This window comes from Acanthaster planci, linkage group LG01, assembly GCF_054643075.1.
Source record: "Acanthaster planci isolate LZ-2023a linkage group LG01, COTS_SCS, whole genome shotgun sequence".
Taxonomy (NCBI): domain Eukaryota; kingdom Metazoa; phylum Echinodermata; class Asteroidea; order Valvatida; family Acanthasteridae; genus Acanthaster; species Acanthaster planci.
Window position 1 is genome coordinate 27,509,100 of NC_141777.1, and position 18,391 is coordinate 27,527,490.

General features: G+C 41.9%; 1 protein-coding gene across 1 annotated transcript; it reads right to left on the reverse strand.

The window, feature by feature from the left end:
• Nucleotides 1-5,861: 5,861 nt before the first annotated feature.
• Nucleotides 5,862-11,613, reverse strand: insm2 (INSM transcriptional repressor 2). Its single transcript, XM_022227531.2, has one exon. It carries the CDS (start codon nt 10,408-10,410, stop codon nt 9,037-9,039), a length of 1,374 nt encoding a protein of 457 aa, XP_022083223.1. The 5' UTR covers nt 10,411-11,613; the 3' UTR covers nt 5,862-9,036.
• Between the last annotated feature and the right edge of the window lie 6,778 nt (nt 11,614-18,391).

Consider the following 18,391-nt stretch of genomic DNA (forward strand, 5'->3'; position numbering starts at 1 on the left):
TCCGAGTTTGTTCATTTTTTTCTTCAGAATATTCCATGAAACCGTTTTTGCTATTAGTTTTTAATCTACATGGAATTTTTAGTGCTCTGTTAAAAGATTTTAAATCATTTTTTTTCCTGTGTGCACGAGATCGTCGTTTCTTAGTGTGGCCCCCTTCCATCATAAGAAGTATAAACTACATCGTGTGTGTTCTTTTGTGTGTTAGTGTTTTTTGCTCCGATAACGCTAACGATGTAGTTTTTACTACTTTTGGGGAAAGGGGGCAAACTAGGAAACGACAATCTCGTGCGCACAGGAAGACTTACGATGTTTAAATCTTTTTACAGAGCACTAAAAATTCCACTTAAATTACAAATTATTGGCGAAAACGATTTAATGGATTTTTTTCAAGAAAAACTGAACGAAGTCAGAAAACCTGAGAGAAAAATGATCATCGACGTGGCACCCCTGTACATTTTCAATGGCCCGCTTATACTTCTTGAAGAGGTCTATATGACACATTATACAGGAGCAGCTACACCCCCCGGCTTTGTCAACAAGGTCCGCGATGTATTCTCTTCTGATCTCTCCACTGTCCAGCAGACCTCTGCATTATCTGACATGCTACCTCGGGTTATCTGTGAGCCAATTCCCAGGTGAGCGACATTGGGTACCGTTATCTTCGTGCGAAAATTTGCGCGGCTTCATTTTTCACTTCTCATTTCCGTCGTGTCTAGGTACTATGAAATCGACAACTGTTTCGGATATGTGATGCTACAGGGATCCTCAAATTTGATGTCATAGTCTTATTTCAAGGCGCTCGCCTAACAGGCTGTCTCCATACCCTACTGAAATTTTATAAATCCCACAGATGGCAAAATCCCACCGATAACGAATAGAGACAAAATTTTATTTGCTCTTTAAACACAATTAGTTAAAAGTTCTATAAATGGTTTGTCTTTCGAGTATTTCTGTGCTTACTTCAGACACTACAATTCAGTAGAAGAGGGGGAAAGATAGACAAAAGGGGACGAAACTGTGATATTAATTGATATAAACTTGGCGCAAATATTTCCAGCGTTCACACATCAAAGCATGGACCAGGGGAATTATAAAGAAAAATCACTAGGCTTGGCAGTTTTCATTTATATTTAATACCTCTTGGTCCGTTATCAATCCAAATAGGCCTATATTACGATTAATCACGAACCATTTGTTAATTTCAACGTCGTCACTTCTCCCGCGTCTTGATAAGCGGTAAAGCGGTAATGATAAACACATGTTACGTCATTCCGCTAATGCCGAATGCTCAACCAGATTCAGTTTAAACAGGCTGGCATACATTCAAAATAATTGGGTCAGTCCTCTTCATTCTGTACAAGGGTGCACCGCAGCAAATAAATTTCCATAGGCAGCAGTGATAAATCCCCATACTTCACAAATATTTAAAAGATGCTACTCTCACAGGTGTTCCGGCTGCACAGAAAAATGATGTTCCACATGTCCTCTTTCATTTCCTTTCAATTTTTAGTGGGTTGACCAATGAAATTTTGAGAAATTCTCACCTATAGCAGACCACCCCTAAAATGAAGGAAATTTCACTCTCTGGGAAAATAGCTATTTTGAAAATGCATCCCTCTGCAAAATGGCTCAATTAGTGCCACTTTCGGACCCTGTTGCATTCAAATTGCTCAAAATCGGAAGCCCTGAGTCCGGCCCAGAGGTTCAGTGTCATATTTCTTCAATTCCCCAGTTCCATGCCTCTCAGGACCCGCTAATATAGAATATTTTGAGTGTAAATATAACTTTTATTAATGAGCTCGGCGGAAATATTTCTGGCCTAAATATGAGGGTGCACCGACAACCACAATTTTTGATCGAACGTGTTCCTTTTTTTTTGAAGCGCCCTCCAGTGATTCCATCCACGCAGGAGTGCATCACTCCGCCCTTCGGTTTCTGCTTACACCATCACCCGAAGGAATTGCAGCTGAATGGCAGAATCTCTCTTGGAATCTTGTGAAGGAACGCAGAACATCGCGGGTAGGCTCAACACAGTAGTCAACACGTTTTTATTGGACTTCCATAAATCTAGTCGCTGAGTTTATTTGTACCCCCTTATTTTCTGGACTCCCAGCCTTCCACGCGGGTGTTGTAACTGCCATTGTTCTCACTGCTTTGAGTAGTCCCTCAAGTTCACGCATGCCCAATTTCATGTGGAGGTTGAGATCAACCTGCTCGTCTTCGGAAGTAATGGTGGTGATATACAATGATTGGTGTGCCTTAATTATTTTTTTTTTCTTCCGGTAAGCACGTTTGGTTGAACTCATTGCAAATTGGTTGATCGGATAAGACAGAGAAAACAAATTCCAATTGGAATCTGGAGCAACAGCCCATCAAGCTCAAGCGCATCCGGCCGGATGTAATATCGTACGGTGCATTCCCATATTCTCCGAGGTCACACTCCAAACCTGCCGTCACTTGTTTGTGGGGGCTTTAATTAAAACTTACTTAATAGCCAAAAATGACTCGAAACGAGATTTTCATGTGGGCTTGTAGACTCGACATTCTGATGTCATCGCGCGCTGGGATACCAGACAGATGAGAGTTATGACAATATTGTCTTCCCCTGACCTCCGGAGTATGATGTTTAACGAATGGGATGGACTGCGGATGAAATGAGGCAATTACCTTGCCGCCTGGAGTGGCACTCCTTCATGTTCTACTCGTCTCATCTCCTCTCATACACCAACGAGAGTGGCCTTCCGTTGCTAGGGAAGCCGCGTGATGACTCCCGTGCCGGCGAGTCGGAGCACTCACAAAGCTAGCTTTTTCTAGTGCGCGAGATTGAGACTGGACGGATACCTCGTCTTACCCATGGCTGGAGACACTCAGCCGCTAAATCGACCCGAGAAACGAAGAAGGACCCTCTGCATCGGCTTTGGATCGCATCATCATTACCAGTCCACACGGCTCTTTAAAATGCCCTGATCAAATTTTCTTTAAGCACATTGAAATCAAAGCAGACGCCCTGTCTCAATGTTGATGATGCAAGAAAATCTACGTTAAAAAGACGGGAGGGGGCCACAACTGCACTCACCTTCTCTCCTAAGGAGCTTGGAACTGAGGAGATTCAATTGAATTACCGTCGTGGCCGACTGTAGTAACCGCGCTGTGGTTACTCTCAAAGAAAGCAAACATCTGCAGTGCTGTCTGTTTGCACCAGCATTTAGACGTACTTCGTTTGTCGTGTCAAGGAAGTCTTGACAAGCAACAAAGAAATGTAATCATTGTTTTGTTTCTTTAAATGTACCAGTACATTTGCACCTTACATTAGGCTGCTTAAGTAATTAACTCAAGCTGTTTGGGTGAAATCTCGAAATGAAATGGTCATATCAAATTGGAAAGTCAAGCTTTGCACTAAACTGCATGACAAAGACTTTATTGTAAAACAACGTTTAAACACTCCGTACCCACCCATTTTGGCACCTTTTAAGCACGTTGAACCCACGGTGTGTTTATTGACATGCTTTGTGAAATCCACTTAGCATTTAAACGCATCCCTAAACGCATTTGAGTGTAAATGTACAAATATTTCGTCGGTGAAGCGTGTTTAAAATGTAGGTACAACGAGTGTTTAGAAGTGTGTTTAAACTGATGGCTCACTGGATGCAAGTGAAACGTATGTTGGAAGTGCATTGATTTGTCATATTTGGGATTGACTCGGAGGTTTATACCAGGCAAGATATGGGGCGGAGGGGTACCCCCCCTTACCTGTCCAATCCCTATACACACTCTAGACTATTGTTACTTAACATATCCCCCTAGAAGTCTTCAAAGAATACCTGAGATTCTGATCAAACAATGACCAACACAAAGGCGGGCGGGGGGTCTCTCCGTCCAATGTCTTGCTTCAAATGCGGAGGTTGCACACTACTGAGACGGGTTATTCTGGACGTGACCACCTCTACAATGGTCTTGGCATCACCACTCGTTCTGAATGTGATACGGTGTCTTTCAGAGAACACTTAGTTTATCAGATTCTCGCTTCAGACCTCCAAATTTTACGGATCGATTTTTGTGGGAACGAAAAAAATACTGTTTACCAACATTAGGTGATATGTCGTGGAAAAGAAATGAGTTAAAGTAGGATTTACTGCCTGGTCATGATTGAAAATCTTATCGCAAGTCTTTCAAAAGAGTTTGCGTTGTTTGTTGGGAAGGGAATTTCATACATACAAAAGTGTGATTTAATAGATGAAAGAAAACGAAAAAAAATTTAAACCAACTGTGATCAAATTAACTCCAGTATTATGTCTTCGTTCGAAACCCGTACACACAGAAAAACAAATGCTTGTCAAAGTTCTTTGTCTCCAGGAAGAAAAGTCCGTCCCAGTTCACAAAGAATGTATATTTGGACGAACGATTTTTTCTCTTTGTCCGAATAGCATTGAATCTGTCATCATTTCCAGCTCCACAGTGGACATGCCGTTTTGTCAATACACGTTCCATATGCTAACGTGTTGTGTTTTCATCTTTGTGTCTGTGCAGTAATGCCAGCGTACGGGTACTGCTCGGCGCCGTTGCCGGCCCACCACGACCCGGTGCAATAAAATGTTACGAGATTATTGTCCGTAACTCGAGGCGTAGGGCTCGAGAACAGCATGTCCATGTGCATAGTGCGGTGGTGGTGGTAAGGTTCGGAACTAAGCAGTGAACTTTTTCCCAAGACCTCAACTGAGGTTGACGTTTGGACTTGTAAAGGCTTGCAGTGGCCGATAATGAGCGTGCACCAGTGTCAGATCATGGTCAGATCAAACAAACACGATCGCTTTACCGTTTGTTCATGCGCACAACGCTGTCCTTGCCATCAGTGCGGCTTCTTGCTTCAGTTTTTGCATCAAAAAGTTTGTGTATACATGAAGCTGTGGTCAGGTGCCAGTCTGTCATAGTTATGAGTTATCCAACGTCCAGACACGGGACACGTGCTGTACGGCCTACTCTGGCAGTTGAAAGTTATACGCTGGCTTGCGAAGGTAATAGCACGATACGGTAAGACTGGCTGTACGATCATAAAAATTAATGATCGTGACCCGCAATCGTTTGCAACTATGCTCGTTCATGTCAGAAATTGGAATCAACACTTGCAGAAGTAAATTGCCTGTAAAAAAAACCTCAACTGGTATTCTTTATTACTTTAATATTTAAGATTTAAGACCAACGCAAGGAATCATCAATGAAGGACATGTATTTCAAAGTCAGTTTGGTTAAATAAAAGAAATTGAGTGAAAAAAGTAGACAAAGTTAGGAGAAAGAAGTGCAGTGTTAGTGAGCTTCGTGCAGTTTTGCTGATTACCAGCACTCCCTTTGTAATGAATATCTCCTCAAACAAGAAAGTTCCAGGTGTTATGTTCTATGCCACCGTAGCTTAAAGTTTCACCATCCGAAAAGTACTTAAATGCTATACATGTATGTGGTATGAACGCCCCACCCCCTTTTTTGAACCAATTAATGACCAACTGGAGAACAAAATGGATAGCACTGTTTTCAACGCACCCCCCCTCCCCGTGGAATGTTGTTAGCTTTGGAGGTGAGGGTTTACAACCCCTCATTAGCAAGGGAGAAGGGGGGGGGGTAAACGTCACCAGGGACCATATTCTCTAATGAGGAATTCATACTTCCATGCAGCGGCAAGGTGTAATTGCATGTCGGTTATAACAATGTCTCAACCCATTTGGGGGGGTGCACATCCATCTCTTAAAAGGAGTAAGTTATCCCAATTATGGCCCTTTGTGACTTCCACATCCAGTGTGATTTCATACATAGCTTATCCCCCCTTCATTTTAAAGAAAGCCTTGTAACACACAACACAACACCCAAAGAAATTACGTCATTTCTATAGTTTATTTACATCATTGTAAAAAAAACGATCGATCAAAAAACGATGTTTTAATCAAGGCCCTTCTTCCAAATAACAAATGAAGGCATCTTTATAGAGTGCTTCTAAATACTTTGAAATCTCATTTAGTACATACTTAAGTGTTTGGTTTTTCTTCAAATATCCTCAGTATGAGATCATTATGAACAAATTACACGTCTGGGGAAAATCGTACGACAAAACAATAGCATATTTTATGATAACATAATTACAGACAAATACGGATAACACTCAATTTGCTATGTTGCATTATGCAATTAAAAACAATAAATAGACGAATCCATAAACAAAGGTTTATATGGTGGTAAATAACTCATGACAATAATAAAACTGTCAATAATCATAAATATGGAATGACTCAATATGACATTTTCACGAAATGAAGCATAGACACTGAAATACAAAAGCCGTTTAAATAGAAATCCGTAAATTTATCATAGTTACGAATAAATAACTGTGACCTGTGCCATGTAAACATATCGCCAATTATAATATTGTTTGTAATAAATACGCCTAGCTTTTTACATGCTTATGTAACCAGTAAATTGGTATTTACTAATAAATACCAGCCTGGTATTTAATGACACCGAATACCTCAACACCAAATAAAACATTTTGTGGTTAACATGTGAGTACATTTGTGGACGAAAACATAAATAAATAAGACCAAAAATAATCTTAGTATAGTATATTTCAATAAATAGCTTAAACGGAAAAAGCACACTTCTTGGAGTACAATGAATTGGTAAACTGGCAAACTAGCACGATATTTCAAAGCAAGGGCATAGCATTTGGAGGTCGAATGGAGCAGTGTAAAATCTTCGTGTCGACCAGTAATCCCCTAAAATTAGTGGATCTTTATTTCCACTACTCCCTAATTTATCCATTATACAAATAAATAAATAAACAGCACAATACGAACACGAGGATAAAATAAACGACAATACTATAATACGATAAATATTAACAGCGGTATAATATTTCACGCCGATACAGTGGATAAATAAGAAACTACTGACTTCAGATTCTTAAAATACAAACGACAAACAAACCAACCGACTTGGCTCCCTGCACAATGCACGGTTTCCAAACACAAAGAATCGCCAGTCAAAATGAAACATGACGGTAGCAACAACATGCACGTGTTTGACAGCGGTCTCTCGATGTCAGCATGAAATAATCATCCCATATAATCTTCCATTTTCAATCTCGCCCCGTTCGCGCACCGCTGCACACATTCAGTGTTGCATGACCTAATGACTGGGGGTGCTAGTCATTCCATAATCTACTAAAACAGAGTGATATTCACTCATTCCATTGGCTTGGAGGTACTGCTTTTAGATTATGCTCACCATGTACATGTACATTTAATCAATTTGCAAACTTCGAACAAATGTTTTACTGAATTCCACGATTTCCTTCTCATGAACGAAATCATGATTAAAGAAAAGTCAAGATAAATATTTACCACAGCAACAAGCACAACTTGTGGGAATGGCATTATTAAAAGTGAGCCATGAAAAAATATGACATCTCTTGAAATATTCAAACAACTATTACGATTAAGGTAAAATATATTCTGTTCTTTCTTCCCCACTTTATGTGATGCATGTATCCTTAAATACACAGGTACAAACAGTGTGTACAAAATAACACAAACCAGTGGAATGATTTATTCGTTCAAATATTTCCATATGGAAATTTAGCACACAAAATGGTAATTAACATCTACAAATAATATATAGTGCCCTTTAATGTTATAGCTATAAATTTTACTCAGCGACAAAACTGAAAATCACTGGAAGAAAAAAACAGAATCGAAGGGTAGTCGTGTAGGCACAATTTTATTTTCCGTAGTTAAGTTGACTAATGGAATGTTGAATTATAATCAAACGTAAAGAACGGAATGAAACGGTTTATAAGATTCTTGTCGAAATGTGTACGTGTTATAGATGAATTGTATAGGGAGATTAACTGTTTCACCACACAAACACCGACATCTGTAAAAACTAGCTTAACTCAAACCTTTCCAATTCTGTCTTCATTCCCTCAGGACTTGTTCTATAAGCATTAGTTATACCCATTGTATGACAACGCGGAGGATGGCAGATCAGATTCGAGCTTTTACCATAAATATTCAATTTGTTATCTTCTATATACACAAAAAGACGTCCGAAACGGAATGATGGCGAGTGTCTTGCTTTCAAATAATAGGTACCCGGCTCACACTTAGTTGAACAATGGCAGTAAAAACAACATAAGTTTATTACAACATAATCATTAACAGAGCAGAAACATTTGGACATCTGTTTCAGTACTTGGTTATAGTCAGAAGAAGATATAACAACACGAAGGAATGGTTTTGCCTGTTGGAATACAATTTTTTCCCTCTGAGGGAAACTTCAAACATAATAGATAAACGGCCGACTGTGCATCTCTCTTTTCCCAGAGGAAAAAAAATGGAAAAGATTCAACGAAGTTCGACAATAGGTAAATCGCAGAGTTATGATAATGTCCTCCTTAAACAAAACCTGTAGCTATTATGCGTTACGTGAACACGATAGCACGTTTTCTCCACCAGGATGTGTACTGATGGAGCATACATGTATACTTGGTAGTGTTGTTTCTGATATTTACACAGCTGTGATTCTTTATCCGTTGGAGATGTAGTGTGGTCTGCTGAACTGAATGTAGTCTATTGGACTAAAGCCAAAAGCGAACAAGTTTTTGTTCGTCTTGATAATAAAATAGCCTGAGGATTAATGGCAATAATATGCAACATAATTATTGTGTGATAAATAGCTATTGTGCACAGTAACTTGTAAATGTTTATCATATTCGAAGGCCGTTTTCTTGTATTGAGAATGGTACAATCAACCCTACTCTTTTAGTTTTGGCGACGTAATTCGTGGCGAATTCGCTTTTAAACAGAAAAGAAACAGTATGCATTCTCTAAGAGCAAACTTTTTGTGTATATAGGTGAAATTAAGACCACAAAACTGTCCTCTGGAGATTTCAGGTTGTATTATTAAAGATCGTTTTCTTTTTAGTGCAAAAATATTGATCTTTGAGTAGCAAAACGACGGTACATTATTGTTACACGTGGCTTTGTTAAACTGTACTCACGGGTGCACAGGCAATTGCTGAAGCAGAATGACTTGTCTGTTTTCAGATGGGTGCCTTTTGTTGATGTGTCGAGTCAGCCCAGGTGAACTGGTGAAGTTACAAGAGCAATACTTGCACGGGTAGACCTCGCTTGAGTGATGTAGTCGCACGTGCTGGTCTAACGCCATCTTGTTTTGGTAGGAGCCTCCACACACGTCACAGTTGACCTCCTTTGGGCCCACGGCATGAGTCAGGACGTGCTTGGCCCGGCTGGTCAGGCTGCTGAACGTCTGGCCACAGTACTGACACGGATAGGTGTCCTCCTCACCGTGGTGTTGCATGTGCTTCCGGAGGTTGGCCGGCCGCCGGAACTTCTTGCCGCACTGGTCGCACTCGTACTGCCCCTCCTCGTTGGGTGCGGCCTGCCCGGGGCTCGGAGTACTGCGACTGCTGTCACTCCCAGTGCTGGTCAGATCATCCTTGATGAGGGTCAAGGATTCGTCCGGCTGCTCGGCCCGATGGGTCACCTCGAAGGTCTTGCTACCGTCCGGTTTGGCCGGTGATGCCGGCAGGATGCGAGGAGAGTTGGGCGTGGACCGGCTGTTGGGTCGTGGCTTGTGCCATCGTCGGTGGGAGGCTAGATTGGCTGGGCAGTTGAACACTTTGTCGCACTCGGGGCAGCGATATTCAACGTGCACAATACGGGAGCACTTATGTTGGGCCAAGGAGAAGGGGTCAGGGTACTGCTCTTTACACAGCTGACAGACGAAGTCCCCGCCAAGGCTGTTGTCCTGCGCTCCACCCTTGTCACTGTCGCATCCCCCGTTGGCACCTTTACCATTATCTGGACCTCCATTGGACGACACATCACCACGGATGATGGTGCCGTGAACGGGAGAGGTATTGTCCTCATCAAAGTTGAGTTTGCGGGCGGCTTTGGGCTTCTTGGCTTTGTGCTGTTTTCGCTCGTTCTCCTCGGATAGCGGGCGCTTTATTCTGAGAGGGGGCGGGACGCCGGAGGGGAGTCTCCTGGGCGGCGTTGTAGGAGTCACGGTGAAAGGCCAGAGCGTCTTGTTCCTCTCGGTGTTCAGGGATGCAGAGGATGGGGAACTGTAAGTCAGCGGGGACGGGTAGGAACAGTTGTTCAGGTGGGGAGAGCTAACACGAGAGTAGACGGACTCCTTGTCGAATCTGAAGGCCGGGCTTTCCTTCACTAGCAGCGTAACCGGGCTGTGACCGTAGCCGGAGTCCGGGGAATTGAATGGCTTAGTATAGCACTCCGTGCCATCATTCTCGATGTAGGCATCATCCTGATCTTCGTCGGAGCAGCGAGAACGGTAGGAGACAGACCCAGATTTCCTGTTTCGTTTCACCAGGAACCCCCTCGGCATCTTCTCGCTTGAACGGGGGGACCCGCAGACCCCGCAATGCCAACCGCCACCGTTATCGTCAAACCGTCGTGCGTTTACAGACGTAGACGTGTGCAGGGAGGACAACAAGAATCGTCCCGTTTACCGCGAAGTGTGAACACCGACCAGGTAGCAGGTGACTGGAGATATCAGTAGAGATCTATTACAGAGTAAGCCTCATCAGTATTGTCGGTAAACGAAGCTCACAGATTCCACCTATTATGCACGGGAAGGACCACAGGTGGTGATAACACGTCTGACTTCCCGTTTTCATGTGGCAGAATGCGGGCATTAGCGGCGTTTTGCACAGTTAAATGTGACGCGCAAATTCTGTCACTCGGCCGACGAGATGCTAACAAGTCAGCAAGCCTTCTGGTTGGCCCGTAGAATGCGCAACGGACCAGTGAATTCCGTCATGGGCGCTTATCGTTAAACTGTCGTCGTCGAAGTCCCCGCCCCCTTTCAGCCGTCCATACGGCTCGGCCGGCTTGCTCGGCGATGCGGTTGGTGTGTCGGCCGCCAAGCTGAGGCAGCTGCAATCTCCCGGCACGTTCCCCCGGCTAGCGTGTAGAGGTACCGTTAGCTTCTCCTTTGTTTGGTTGTGAGGGGGTACTACACTGCAGAACGGGACACGCGTCCGCTCTTTGTTTTCGGCCGGGCAGATTGGATTGTAATCGTGTACTGGATGGCGGACCCCACAACAGCGCATGTACAGACTAATGAGCCAGCCACCCTGCGGCGAAGCCATTATTCCGCCGAGCCATTCGCCGGTGCCGAGATTCTTTCCACGGATGGAAGAAAAAGAAAAAAAAGAGCAATGAAGGAAAGAAAGATAAGAAATCTGGCCCTCCTCGGCCAATCTCAGCCGGTTTTTCTTTGTTCTCATGCTACGGTGATCATCGAAATTCTTGCAGTGGTATAAAATTTTATGAAATAAGAGTCTTGATAATCGATGGTGTTGGCTTGTTATGCGGATGCAAGGCACGAAAGGGTGATGGAGCGAATGTGATACATCACCAGCCACGAGGAACGGCCGTACCGCCCTGTGCCGTGCTCCCAGGGAAAAACAGCTCCGGATGATTATTTTTCCCGATGTTCGCCAATCAGCGAATTTTCAAAGCCGCGAGCTCGCGTATAGCCAGATATGTTCCGTTGCGCTACCTGAAAATAAAACATGTTAAGGCCCATAAAACGCTGCAAAAGAGTGGCTAGGTATCTTCTAAGCCAGCGCATTGAAGCTTCTAATTAGGCGTGTGATTTAAAGAAAAAAGCTTAAACGGGAGGGCATATTGGAGGAAATCCCGGAGATTAATGAGCCCATTATTGCAATGCAATTTAAATATGCAAACAGGTTGGCAGATGTTGTCCTCTGAAATTAAATACGAAAAACCCTCCCAAACATTTCATATCCGAATGGCATTTAATTTTAATTGAATTTCTGTGCGTTCACGCGTTTTACACACGTTCCCATCAGTCTTGTTAAATTAATGCATAATTCAGATTTAAAGCCATCCGATTTAACGAGTTTCTTGTCTTTTTCTATATTTTATAGAACTGATTTCCGACCCTGCATATCCGCCGTAGATCTGGTTGTTTCGTAACTGAGTATAGGCTCGTTCTCTACCGTGAAAATCTCCAACACAGCAAAGAAATTCTCTTGTATGAAGAGCGAGTCTAGGAAATTTTCTGGGATTAACCTGACTACAGTTGCACGTGATTGCAATTCAAAAATACAAACAAGTCGTTGGCAGATGATGTATTTAAAATTTAAACAGAAACCCGAATTAAACAATACAAGTGCATTTAAACATGGCAGAGGCCTTTAAAATCAATCAAACTGAAAACTATTGTGCCTGTTAATTAGTTCACAATTGACCCTGAAAGTTGACCCCTGATGGCGCGCTTCCGGAACCCTTGGATAGGAAAAACAAAGATTTTAAAATGTGTAATATTTTCTTCGTTCAATTACTTTTAATTTACTTTTACTTTAAAAAAAATCCAACTCAGAAAAGGGACTTTAGAAAATATTTGCTAGTATGTAAATCTATAAAAAGAAACTGAAAAATAACCTGACCTAGAAGAGAAATACCCTGCCAAAAATTGACCCATCACTTCCGACAATCTAAAATACGTAAAAAAAGTGCAATGCGGCAGTCTCGTACGGAGATGAGCATTTACGGTTTGAAATTTTATGGTAGTCGAAGCCGAAATAAAAACAGAGATTATTTTACACCCGTTTATAAGTTAATAAACTTTAATGTTCTACTTTTACAAGAGATTCTAATATTTCATCTAACCTTTGCTAACAATAACTGCGTGATGTCAACTCAACGGAATCTGGAACCCATCGACTGTAGGAAGGTAAATCTTTGCAAGGTTGTACAATGTTGTTTTCACGAAAGCATGGGAATGAAAACAAACGTGTATGAATGAACAAGGAGACCTATAAGTTCGATATCGCCGGACATGAAAGGTCGTTGATAAAGTTCGATTTTTACCCATCTTAAGGTGACTTTTCCTAAATATTACTTGAGGAAGACAAAGGTAAAATTCCAACATGAGTGTTTCATGGGGTGGTTTCAGTTAGTAATTGCTCTTCCACAAATTGTCGAAAGTGATAGGACGGCCCAATGTAAAATCCCCAAAGGCAGACTGCGCGTGGGTTCCGGAAGCTCGCTGCGTAACCTTTTACTTTCAGGCTGGATACCGGAATGTAATAGAAATTTGCGTGCATAAAGTGGTCTTTTTTTCTGTCTGTTGTGTTTCACCTCTTGGCAATTTCTATCAGAACCCCTCTGCTTAAGTGTAACCAAATTGGAACGGCTGGTTCATTGGATTTGTTGCATAGTGGTTCTATTTTTTATTTGCCTGATGAATGGATAATCGATTATTCTGGCCGAAATCGAAACTCTTGGACCGTGTTGAAGGAAAAAGGAAGAAGTTGACCCTAGCAGAGCGAAGCGGTTCCATTTTGTCGGTTTTGCAATTGACAGACCAGTTCAAGTTTGGACAATGAGGGATCGATAAAACTCACTTCAGAATCACTCGTGAAGCGCGGACCGAATAATGGCACTAGCCTTGATATACCGCGAGCTGCAGCGCATAACGAGGTTTTTCGTCAGAGGAGCGACGTCGAACAAAGGAATGCTGATGCTCCGGTCTTTGATGACTCTTTCGACCGACTGTTTACCACTTGCAGATTGCATGAAGGACAGATGCATTGTAAAATATTATTACTATTATTGGGAAAAATTGTTTTTGTTTGATTTTGAGGTAGTGAATAATGGAGTTTAGTATGAAACTTTATTAGCCGGTGGACATAGTGAAGTAAACGGTACCAGATTTTGTCGCTTGAGTCCTGATGCTTTGTAAACTATTATTGCTATCATTAATTGTAGAAAAATTGTTTTGTTTTTGTTTGATTTTGAGGAAGTGAACAATAGAGTCCAGTATGAAACTTCATTAGCCGGTTGACATTATGCAGTAAACCTACCGTTTATCATAAGATTTTGTCCTTTATGTCGATGACAGAACAACAGACTGAGATATTTTTGTGTATTCCAGTTTGTATTTGTTGTTGTTGTCGTCGTTGTCGTCGTCGTTGTTTTCAGATGCTCCGAAAATTTCATGGAAAAATGACACATTGCATTGTTCATGCAAGTTCACAGTTGTCCTTTAAAGAAACCAACAAAAACTCTGAGGAGGGAAAATAACATTTGATAGTATCAACGCAGATCTGATTTTGTCAAAATAAATAGCTGCACTAATATCACATGACTGAACGTAAGGTCAATCATACGGCATGTTACGGTTTAAATGTCGCAAGTAGACTGATTTAATATGGACAGCAACGGCACGTTATAAACGCAAGTGAGGCCGTTTGTCAATATATGTCTTTAATACAAGAAGATTAATAGCAATACACGAGCTAGGATGAGATCGAGTTGGCAGGATATATGGCACAGTACCAGATCCAGAATGCTGACTTTCTGTTCCAGGAGCTGAAACACAAGTCTGACATAAACAGCACAATCTGGACGCAATCCAATCATGATGGTGCTTGCATTTTGACCAAAAAAAATTAATGATTGAGAAGGTTTCCGGCACACAAATGAAATGTTGACCAGTGATTTTATGATACCGGGACTAGGATCACTTGGGGATCGGGGCTTTGTCCGAGCACGTAAAATCATAAGTGGTTCACGAGAACCCATAAACACACAGAGAGACTACAGATAATGGAACAGAGTGGAAACGAAAGGGATGGAAAAAAAGCGCCACTCTGACAGTACTAAAGGTCGGCAGCTGGAGAACACGTCAACAGGCGGTCTAGATGCGTATTTTTTTTGGGCCGGCATCTTTCCGGCCCGGCCCATTGAGATGCCCTCGCTCCCGGGGTTGGACAACATGTCGGGTTAATTTAGCTGTCAAAATGAGTGGAGGATCATCCCACAACAGCCCGGCCATCTGAGTCTTTCCCCCCATGATGGAATGACAATGGACGAGCAAGAGGGGCTTCTTCGTTCCTATGGTGATGGTGTCATCACTTGGGTCATTAATCTCCTACTCCGTGTTGACATGAGATGAGACTCTTCCTTCTCGCGGCTTATTACTTATTAAAGGGACTCTGTCTGCGAAATGAATATGTATTTGTCCAAAAGATGGTGTCATGCGAGCTATCCCGTTCAACCTGTTCTGGATTGCCATCCATTTCGGTCACAAATCCTGTCGACTGCCTTCACATACCGATTCAGATGGCCCAACGAAAACCCGACCATTTTTTCTCCGCTCATTCCTCCATAGTTGGAGAGGATTATTAACTGGTCAAAGCATTTAACAAATTGTAAAGGAGACGTCTGTTCGTTCCAACATGGGCCTTATTAAATCCACGTTAGAAGAAGAGAACAGTATTTCCATAAAAATAACATTTCATTCTGTCGACAAGAAACTGCAAAGAGAGAAAACTTCGGATTGATATCCATTTACTTCATCGGATCAGTTTTCCGGTCTTGTGATCTCTTTTCAAGTATAAATATCTTTCCAGTCTGCACCTGATGGTATTTTTCAGTACAAATCGTCTGGTCTTTAGTTCCAGTCTTTGGAAATGAGTGTAACAAAGAAAGTTCTGAAATGTTATTTTGTCAGCACCTAAAAAGATGCATTCCGTCCAGGGATGTAGGCCTAGTTCGCTTTTCACGACTTTCCTTTTTATAGTCTTCCACAGGACAGACAGATTAACACAAACGCTACCCTGATAATTACAGAATCATCTCCGAATTTCTTTGTCAACATGCTCAACCTGTCCTTGACAATCGTGCCCGCTTACAAAAGAAGTTCGAATCCTTCATACTCTTATTGCAAAACCGTTTGTCAACAAATGAAAGGATCGGTAACTTCAACGAAAATCCAACCAAACTCGATATTGGACAGTGACGCGGTGATACCAATGTGTCGTTTTCACTAGTCTACAGTGGTCATTTCATCCATAGTCCCACCTAAATCAGAAAAACAATAAGTAAATTCCCTCTCCAAAATGTACAATTGTTTAGCCCCCACCTGAAACAAAGCAGCACATGACTTGTAGCCAGTGCCGCCAGTGTCGCGCTTTTTTAACATACGCAAATGTTTGTTCACAACTTTGATACATGACCTCGTGGCTTCCATTTTATGAAGTGAAGTCTGTCTGATGTATCGCCCGTCTCTGATATTTGAATTTCCATGGAATCTCCGATGGAAAGAAAGACGTATTGTTATTGGCCGAATAATTAATGTGTTGGTGGAAATGATACGCCCACAAGAGCACATTGCGCACACGACATAAAAGGCGCGACTCAACCTATAGGCCTATAGCTTAATTAGCATACAGCTGTTGCGTGCACCGTTATGGGCCCAACAGCCATAATCGCATCATTACTTAGTGGGGTGCGAGCAATACACACCCTACTGCACGTGTGGTTCTATCGGCACTGAGACAAAAAGGCCACAATACAAAGTATAAACCCACCCACACCATTCAAGGGAGGTTGAATAAGCAGTTCGAAATCTTTGATCGAATAATGTCGCTCTGACGAATTAATTCCGCGTAGCGTTTTGACGCGGGCGTTTCCAAATTTATGAAATCGTTCATCCGAAACAACATGCCCCATATAGCGGCACTGAACACTCATTGTCAAGAAACCTCATATAATTCTACAACTCAATCGCGAAGAACAAGAAGAACTTAAAGCTTTTAACAAGTTTATTTGAAACTCTTTTCGAATCACAAAAGTAGGCAGGAATTCAAAACTTCAGTCAGTGAACCGCGTCTGCTGACTTTTGCTCTGTAAAACCTGATATCGTTTTTAGCAGAAATGACCATCTATATGGATCGCCGTATTTCTACATGATATTTTTAACCCAAATTTCGGATGAATGGTAAAATTCAAGCTATTAAAAAACCGTAAAATGTACTACTTGCAATAACAACGCCTGAAGTGAAATAAACCGCTATCTGGCTGGTGGGTTGTCGGTCAAGTTTTACTGAATTATTCGTCCAAACGCATGCGTGCAGCCTGATTACAAAATAAAAGTAATGTTCCACGGTAAATAAAAATCCTATTCCGAAGAAATTTCTAAACTCGCAGGTTATTCAGAGATTTATTCAGGTAGTGATACTGAAGAGTTTCTTTGATGATACAACGATTTTACAAGGATTTGTTCAGGCGAAAATGTTTCACATTCGTGCTGTGGAAAAATATGACAGACAGATGAAATGTTCTATAACAATGATAAATATTCATTAATTTCATTCATCATATTAAATGCACAAGAAAGTGTTTATAGAGTTGCCGTCTTTTATTGATAAGGGATAGGAAGGGACGTTTGAATTTATCCTATTATTGTTTTACAGTTTGCGCCTCGAAAAATGTACGATTTCTGGTAAAAATGGTCCTCACAGATACTTTTGGGAATTTTGGAGACAAAATAGTGAAAATTTGGTAAAATGTTAGAAAATTTTGGGGCAACGGTTTCATAAAAGATAATTTGTCAAAACATTTGAGGATGGGTTATTTTGTATTTTGCTTGCATGATTTGCCGCTTTCTATATGTTATAATATTATTTTTTTTATAAAGGTCAAAGGTACGATGGTCTACGCTCTCCACAAAGCTATGCCAACCCGATACGTCCACACTGTTTGTCAGTTCACTCGGGGCTGTGAATTATGAAAAACGAGTTAGTCCCCAGTGATACCCTTGGTGCCAAAAATTCAGATTTCCATGCCAAATCTTTCACCTTCTCTGACGTGCTGGTAATAAAACAAAGCAATTGGCATTAAAACCAAATATGTCATAAAAGTTTACACCGTTTACGGAGTTGCCGATGGTGCTGTGTTCGGTGTGAGTACATGCCGTCCAAACAGTGCGCAACTAAAGTAGTGGTGGCGTACGCCTGTGTGACCCAGCTTTAGGGGCCCCAGCAGTGCCATACCAGGTTGGAACTCCTTTCGTTTTTGGTTAGCTGGCTTCGGTGTCAGTGCGTGCAGACTCCGTCACTCATCGAAACATTAATTTTATTAGGACCTAAGTTGTTTTCAGCGGTACTATAAATTCATGACAGTACCGTGAGAACTAGAGGCTCTGTTCGTGAGTATTGGGTTTGTTTTGTCTCCATGGTGCAATCGTCTTTCCAGCACTGAGCTCCATAATATCAACATCAGTGCTGTTTTGAAGCGCCCCCTTCTTGCGTGTTTGCATTAATTACTTCCATGCTACGGTGTCACAGAAGATGCGAAAGTCACATTGGCGTCGAATTAGCTGACAGGAGTTAGCAAGGGTGGGGTTAGCCCTTCCAATTCTCCCTGTATGAGCGGTGAAGGACGAGGGGGTCAGGCATCAACATAACATGATAAACAGGTGCTGGGCTGGGACATCACGAACGAGCAAACTTCAAGTATGAGCAAAGCAGCGCCCTCAAGGTGGTCGC

Coding starts and splice junctions, on each gene's coding strand:
- insm2 (XM_022227531.2), bottom strand. CDS start 10,410: ATGCCGAGGGGGTTCCTGGTGAAACGAAACAGGAAATCTGGGTCTGTC.